The 7,457-nt window shown below is 39.3% G+C and overlaps 1 protein-coding gene across 1 annotated transcript; it reads left to right on the top strand.

The window, feature by feature from the left end:
- The first annotated feature begins 5,674 nt into the window (after positions 1 to 5,674).
- Positions 5,675 to 6,960, top strand: LOC141699878 (uncharacterized). Its single transcript, XM_074503682.1, has one exon. The coding sequence runs from the start codon at positions 5,880 to 5,882 to the stop codon at positions 6,810 to 6,812; it is 933 nt and encodes a 310-aa protein (XP_074359783.1). The 5' UTR covers positions 5,675 to 5,879; the 3' UTR covers positions 6,813 to 6,960.
- The last annotated feature ends 497 nt before the right edge of the window (positions 6,961 to 7,457 follow it).

Genomic DNA, 7,457 nt, shown 5'->3' with positions numbered 1-7,457 from the left:
TCCGGAGTTGATCTTGTCCCGAATAAAATGACAGTCTATTTCGACGTGTTTCATCCTTTCATGAAGAACTGGGTTTGCAGCGATTGCTATTGCAGCTTGGTTATCACAATTGAGCACAGCAGGTGGTAAATGAGAGAGTCCAATGTCTTTGAGAAGTGTAGAGAGCCAAGTAATTTCACAAGAAGTCACAGCCATAGCACGATATTCGGCTTCGGCCGTTGATCGAGCTACAACACTTTGTTTTTTAGTTTTCCATGAAATTGGTGATGAGCCAAGCAAAACACAAAACCCTGTGGTGGATCTGCGTGACATAGGACACGTTCCCCAATCGCTATCACAATAGGCATTAAGTTCAGCCGCAGAAGAGGAGGAAAGAAGTATTCCTTGCCCAGGGTTCAATTTAATATACCTCAGAAGTTTTGTAGCAGCATCCATATGAGCCGAAGTTGGGTGTTGCATAAATTGTGTAAGCACATTGACAGAGTAGCAGATGTCCGGCCGAGTTATAGTAAGATATATGAGTTTTCCCATGATTCTTTGATAAGGGTGAGGATTCTGTAAGTAGACACCATCATCATGGGTCAAACGAAGGTGAACATCCATTGGAAGTTTAAGAGGAGTTGCAGAACCTAGACCACTAGATTCAATGAGGTCAAGAGCATATTTCTTTTGTGATATAAAGAATCCAGCTGCACTGCGAGTAATCTCAAGGCCCAGAAAGTAGCTTATATCGCCCAAATCTTTCATGTGAAAGTTGGAGGACAACATTGACTTGAGGCTATCAATTGCATCCAAATCGTTGCCTGTAATCAGAAGATCATCCACATATACCAGTACATTAGTAATGGCACTGTTTACAGTATGAGTGAAGAGGCTATAATCCGCAAGCGATTGAATGAAGCCCATTGCTTTCAAGACTGTTGAAAGCTTGGTGAACCAATTCCTGGGGGCTTGTTTCAGCCCGTACAGTGATCTTTTAAGTTTACATACGAATTTGGTTTGTCCAGAATTGAACTCCCCTTGATTCAGTACAATCCTACATCCAATGTGTGTATATCCACGCGGAAGCTTCATGTAAACAACCTCGTCCAAATCGCCATGAAGGAAGGCGTTTGTGACATCCATTTGGACAGCATACCAGTGCTTTACAGCAGCTACAGCCAAGAGAGCACGCACAGTCGTCATCTTGGCGACAGGAGCGAAAGTGTGCTCATAGTCCACTCCGTACACTTGTTTGCAACCAAGGATAACTAACCTCGATTTGTAACGCTCCACTTGTCCATCTGACCTGTATTTTGTTTTGTAGAGCCACTTGCACCCAATAGCACGTTTATTTGGGGGCAATTCAGTGATTTCCCATGTATCATTAGATTCCAAAGCTTCCAGCTCTATGTTCATTGCTTTCACCCAGTTTTCATCTTTAACAGCCTGCTTGAAGTTTGTTGGATCAGCTGTAGTAGTCAATGAAGACAGAAGGCATGTGAATTCTGTTGCCACCACCTGTGAGGTCACTGTGACTAAGTTTGCGGAGGGGTTTGGAAACGGTTTGGTGACATATGACTGCATCCAAGATGGTGGTTTTGTTACTCTGGTTGTTCTTCGAAGTGGCACAATAGGAGATTCATTTGCAGAACTGGACTGAGAATCAGTGTCTTGTGGAGTGGTTGTTGATGGAGAAGATGACTGAGAATTATTGTTTGAAACTGGAACATCGAACTCAAAGATATCATCACAGTTGGTGGAAGCAGGTGAAGGCATTTTAGTAGGCAAAGGCAACATATAGGCATCATGGGTATTTTTATTCAATGGAAAAACCGTTTCATTGAACTGTACATCCCTCGACACAAATGGTTGCATTGTAGTTAAATCCAACAGTCTATATCCCTTTTGTGTTGGGGGATATCCCAGAAACACAGATGGAACACCTCGAGCAAGAAACTTGTCTGAACTGTGAGCAGGATTTGTAGCAAATGCGAGGCAGCCAAAGCTTCTCATCGTTGAATAGTCAACATCTTCCTCGAATAACAACTGATAAGGTGACTTGTTGCCAATTACAGAGGAGGGGAGCCTGTTTATTATGTATACCGCTGTAAGTACACATTCCCCCCAGAAAGATGCTTCAAGGCCTGATTGAAATTTAAGCGCTCGTGCTACTTCAAGTATGTGTCGGTGCTTTCTCTCTACCCGGGCATTCTGCTGTGGACGATAGGGACATGAAGTCTGATGTATCATGCCTTGAACTTGGAAAAATTCTTTGCAAGCTGCATCTTTAAACTCTAGAGCATTGTCGGAACGAACTATTTGCACACTTTTTCCAAATTGTTTGTTGACGTAGCTGCAGAAAGTTTTGAGACACTTGAGATATTCTGACTTATTTTCAAGTAGATATACCCATGTTGTTCTTGAAAAGTCATCTACAAGTGTTAAAAAATACCTGAATTTCTGTCTTGTGAGCACTTTGTAAGGGCCCCAGATGTCCACATGTATCAACTCAAACACTTTAGATGCATAGGATTCACTCAAGGGAAAAGGAAGTTTCACAAACTTGGCCATAGGACAGGTCACACAGACTTTATCACAAGCATTGACACAATGTTTTACACAATCAATATATTTCAGTTTCGAGGGAGGGGCATGGCCTAATCTATTGTGCCACAAAGAGTACTGAGATGATAGACTTTGTGTTCCAGCGTTGAAGCAAGTGGGTTTGACACAATTATCAGTCAACAAATAGTAAAGACCATTAAATACTCTCCCTTCTCCTTTGATCTTTTTAGTGTTGGTATCCACTATAGTGCAAGATGTGGGATCAAATACAGCATGACAATTATTATCATGTGACAACTTTTGAATAGAGACCAAATTGTGTGTAAAAAGTGGCACATAAAGGACATTAAGCAGAACAAGACCATTCTTCAAATAAACATCACCAGTATGAGAGACTTTAGCTTTATCACCTGTAGGAAGCTTCACAGCAAGATTTGAGTCTACTACTTTCGTGTTGACTAGCAATCTGAGATTGGATGTCATGTGATCTGTTGCGCCTGTATCCATAATCCACCCATCAGTTTTACTTTCCACCTTGTTGCAGGCAATCATCCCTGAAAAAGGGCTGTCTAAGACATCACAATCTTCAGCACTGGGATGTTGGGCTACAGGAATTAATTTCAAAAGTTGTTGTAGCTGCTGAGGTGAAAACATGACAGCTTGTCCTGTGTTATTACCATTATCTTGATTAGAAGCACAACATTGTGTCATGTTACTCATCTTCTGAGAGAAACCACTTCCATTCTTGGTGTTTGACCATTTTCCACCTGGTGTTGGCCCTTTAGTTTGAGTTTTAGGCTTGTATTTATAATGCCACTTGGGGTAGCCTATCACATTCCAGCAGATATCACTGGAATGACCTTTCCCCCCACACACATTACAACCAGGAGAGTTGGGATTATGTGAGTGAACTGTGGCTTTGCTGAGTAGGGCTGATAACTCAGTTTCATAGGGTTGATATTTCAAAGTTTCTCGTTGAGATTCTTCCTGTTGAATAACAGAACAAGCTTCTTCAACACTAGGCAGCGGAGTTGACATTAAAAGTTGGCTTCTTTGTGGACCAAAACTGTCGTCAAGGCCATTAAGAAATTGAAAGAGACGTGACTCTTCTTTTTGTGTATGTATAGCTTGCAAAAATTTTGTAATATCATCACCGATGGTAGTAATAGATGGTAAAAGACTCATCGAATCAAGTTCTTCCCACAGACTACTTAAACTTGTATAATAATCTGCAATACTAAGACCACTTTGTTTCAAACTGAAAAGGTCATTACTTAACTTATATTTACGAGAGCCATTGGTGAGTTGAAAACGTTTTTCGAGTTGTTTCCAAACCTCAGATGCAGATGTGATGAACAAGACAGATTTTCTTATAGTATCAGAAATGTTATTATGGATCCAGGAGGTTACCATACTATTACAGGTATCCCATTGAATTGCTTCAGTGGCATCTGTGACGCTTCTTACTTCAGTACCGTCGACAAAGCCAATCTTCCTCTTGGACTGCAACTGAATCTCCATAGATCTCCTCCATGAACGATAATCACTGGCTCCTTGAAGCTTCGTGACACTGATAGAAAGTGGGTTATCTGAAGGATGAAGAAATAGTGGATTCTGCATATCAGAGAAGGAGAACTTACTACCACTAGCCATGATTGAAACTATCAAACAGCTACTGTGGATATGAAGGTCTAAGAACTAAGATTTGAAAAAAAAATATGAAAAGAACAGCACACTCTTTGATTTCACTCTTGATAAAGATTTCTCAAGCTAGCAGCTCTGATACCATGATACCTTTTACAAACTAAGCTAAGCTGAGAATATCAACAGCACAGAAATGCAGAGCAATATCTAATTCATTAATTTCTCAGAAAATGATTTTAACAACCTTGCTTGTCCAAAATACAGATAGTGGCTTATATGCCTTGCAGTACACTAACAGAAAAGAGAGAGAAAAGGCTAGGACAAAATGACAGAAGGACCAGGACCACCATACACTAACTTACAGGCCCTGCTTAGGATAACAGAATGGAAAATGATAGAAAGGAAATAATGATAATGAGTAGATAATAACTATCTGATTTGGCAATGGCTAATTTTGATGATGATGTGTCTCATCTTGTGCTTGGATCTTGGTTTATGATCATTTCAAGAAAATGGGAATTTTATGTGTGCACATTTTCAAGAATAAGTTGAGGTACAAGTTCCTTAACAGATATCATATTTAAAGTTTACTTTGTTTTATTAGTGAATATTGACTCACTATTGAAGTTTTCAAGTTTTCTTTGAGTTTTGATATTGCAGAGATGGGCAGCGCATACAAGGGATATGCCAGATTCTTACAAAATTCTTACATGTGATATTGATAGTTAGATGAAATGCAGTGCAGGTTTCTGTTTATTAGACAAGTGGGATCATTTCATTTGTTGCATGAGATATAATGGAGATGATTCATCATCCACAACAATTTTCTTGCCTCATATGGTTGTCTTATTCAACTAATTCAATTTCCAAGGGGCAACAACTTTATCTCACATTTTTATAGCACTTACCTTCTCTAATTTCGTAGATAATCAACCATGTATTATGCTATCATCGTATCTTAGTGCTCGTTGATTCTTGAATTTTTGATAATGCTGATATGTGCTGAACTTGAATAAGGGGTGTCGGACTCGGATATGACACGATCTCACTGTCTGAGTGTTCGAATTCATAATCTTTAATGAAATGTGGGACTCTGTATTAATTTACACACAGCTTCATTCTATTTTCTAAGAAACAAGTATATTTTGATAGGGTGTGGTCTTCAGACTCTTCACATCAATATTGATTCCAACACCTGGGGTAACATTCGCAGATCCTAAGCTCATCTCGTATGTGGTCTTTTAATTGGTCAAAATCCATATTTGAGTATAAGGGTCTGAAATGGAATGAGTGTCTTTTCCGAGTGTCCAAGTATCCGACATGAGAGTGGTGGCTGAAACTGAAGAGTTCGAGTAACAAACTACTTTCAACATTTTCCTCAATTACATTAATTAACTTCATTGGTGAATGAAATTATGTTTTCCTTTTTCCTTCTCGTGACCTTGAGGGGCACAGTATTTTGTCAGTTCCCCTTTTCTTGAAATTGGTCTGAAGAGTCGTTGATAAAAAGTAACTTTTAGGTCATTCATAGTTTGTGGAAACACATGCACCATGCACCAAAATAACTGATTGGATAGCCATGTTGGTTTTTAACTTCACTAACTACTACTTTTTTGGTATTTAAGCATTACATTCATATTGTGGAAGAAGCCATAGCAGGGCTGTGATTCCAAAATAGAAAAATAGTAATGGGCACATTTTTAGGACACATTGTTCCTGGTTTTGCTTTTGCGCTTCTTGGTGCATGGCACCTTGTCAACACCATCAGAGGCTATCATCTTAAAGGCTCTAGTTTCATGTCAAGATTCTGGCATCCATTTCACAGTCCTCTTCTAAATCTAAAATATTTGGAACTTATACTGCTCTTGTCTTTCTCGGTATTTGCCATATTAATGCAGATCCTTGATTTCCCTTTCATGCGCCTTTCTTTTAAACTTGACAATTTCGAACATGCAAGCATGTTCCTCCATGTAACCATATTTGCATGCTTTACCCTTTTTTCAGAATTAAGTCAATCATCTGAGAGTTTATCCGGGGTCTCTGGGATGCTTGCTGCCTCTGTATTTGGTCAAGAGCTTTTCTTACTCTATTACCATTCTGCTGATCATGTCGGCTTGGAAGGTCATTACCATTGGCTTTTGCAACTGATAGTTATTGTCTCTCTTGTGTCGGCTTTATCTGCTACTAGTTTCCCCTCTAGTTTTCCTGCAGCACTAGTTCTTTCCATCTCTGTGGTATTTCAAGGGTGTTGGCTAATGAACATGGGATTTATGTTATGGGTCCCAAAGTTCGTCGCACATGGATGCACTGTGAAATTAGGTGATGCCAGCAGCAACAATAGCATGCTTGGCACCATCACATGTGAGAGCCATGATGCTGGTATGAGGGCAAAAGCACTGGCCAATTTGCAATTTAGTTGGATATTTTCTGGTATACTAATTTTTGTGGGATGTTTATGCTTGGCTTTTACAAGAAAAATTCCATTTAGGGGGAATTTAACTGGATATGAGCAACTTTACAGTAGAGGTCTAGATGTTACCGTGGCCATAAATTCTGGCAAGCAAGTTCCTTCGCAGAGCTGCATGTCAAGTATCCCCAGTGATGCGGTCTTTGAACTTTGATATATACCAAACTCAATACATGTGTGTGTGTGGCAATGCTAATTCTGAATTTACTCGATTCAGAGTTGCTTAGATTATACATGCTTTTCTTTTGACTTTTGGTAAATGTAAAGTATTTTGATATGAATAATGATCCATGTTTCCATTATTCAGTTGGTCAACCTCAGGCAGATAGCTTAGATGGCAATAGCCATTCAAGTTTTTCAGGAAAGAAAGATTGGTTAGGAATTGGAACACTCTAATATGCACAGACAAAACTGATCTTGTAATAATGCTAGAATATTCTGATTTAATTCAGTTCCAGCAGACCATCTATCAGTAAATTTATCTGCTAAAATCACTAGAAGAAATTTTTGTTTAGTGATAATTTGTGAAATCTTCTTAGGATAAAGAGCCACCTCCACTGTGTTAGGGACTACGTTTCCTGGTGCTTCTTTGCTTCTTAACATGTATAGTGTGCTAATGTGTACATTGCCTTGATATAGTTTCCAGAAAGCATGAAGTGCTTTGTACATAACATTGTTTTTGATGGATATATGAACGGTGTAGGTAGCTGCCATAACATTCCACAGAATTTGACCCAAAACAGTAACTTTGGTAGCAGAATTTCTCTCCTATGCCTTCTATTAAATCCCCTAATCTCAG

This window comes from Apium graveolens, unplaced genomic scaffold (genome assembly GCF_009905375.1).
Source record: "Apium graveolens cultivar Ventura unplaced genomic scaffold, ASM990537v1 ctg1452, whole genome shotgun sequence".
Lineage (NCBI taxonomy): Eukaryota > Viridiplantae > Streptophyta > Magnoliopsida > Apiales > Apiaceae > Apium > Apium graveolens.
The sequence above is the reverse complement of the archived record's forward strand: the minus strand, read 5'-3'. Positions and strand labels throughout refer to the sequence as shown.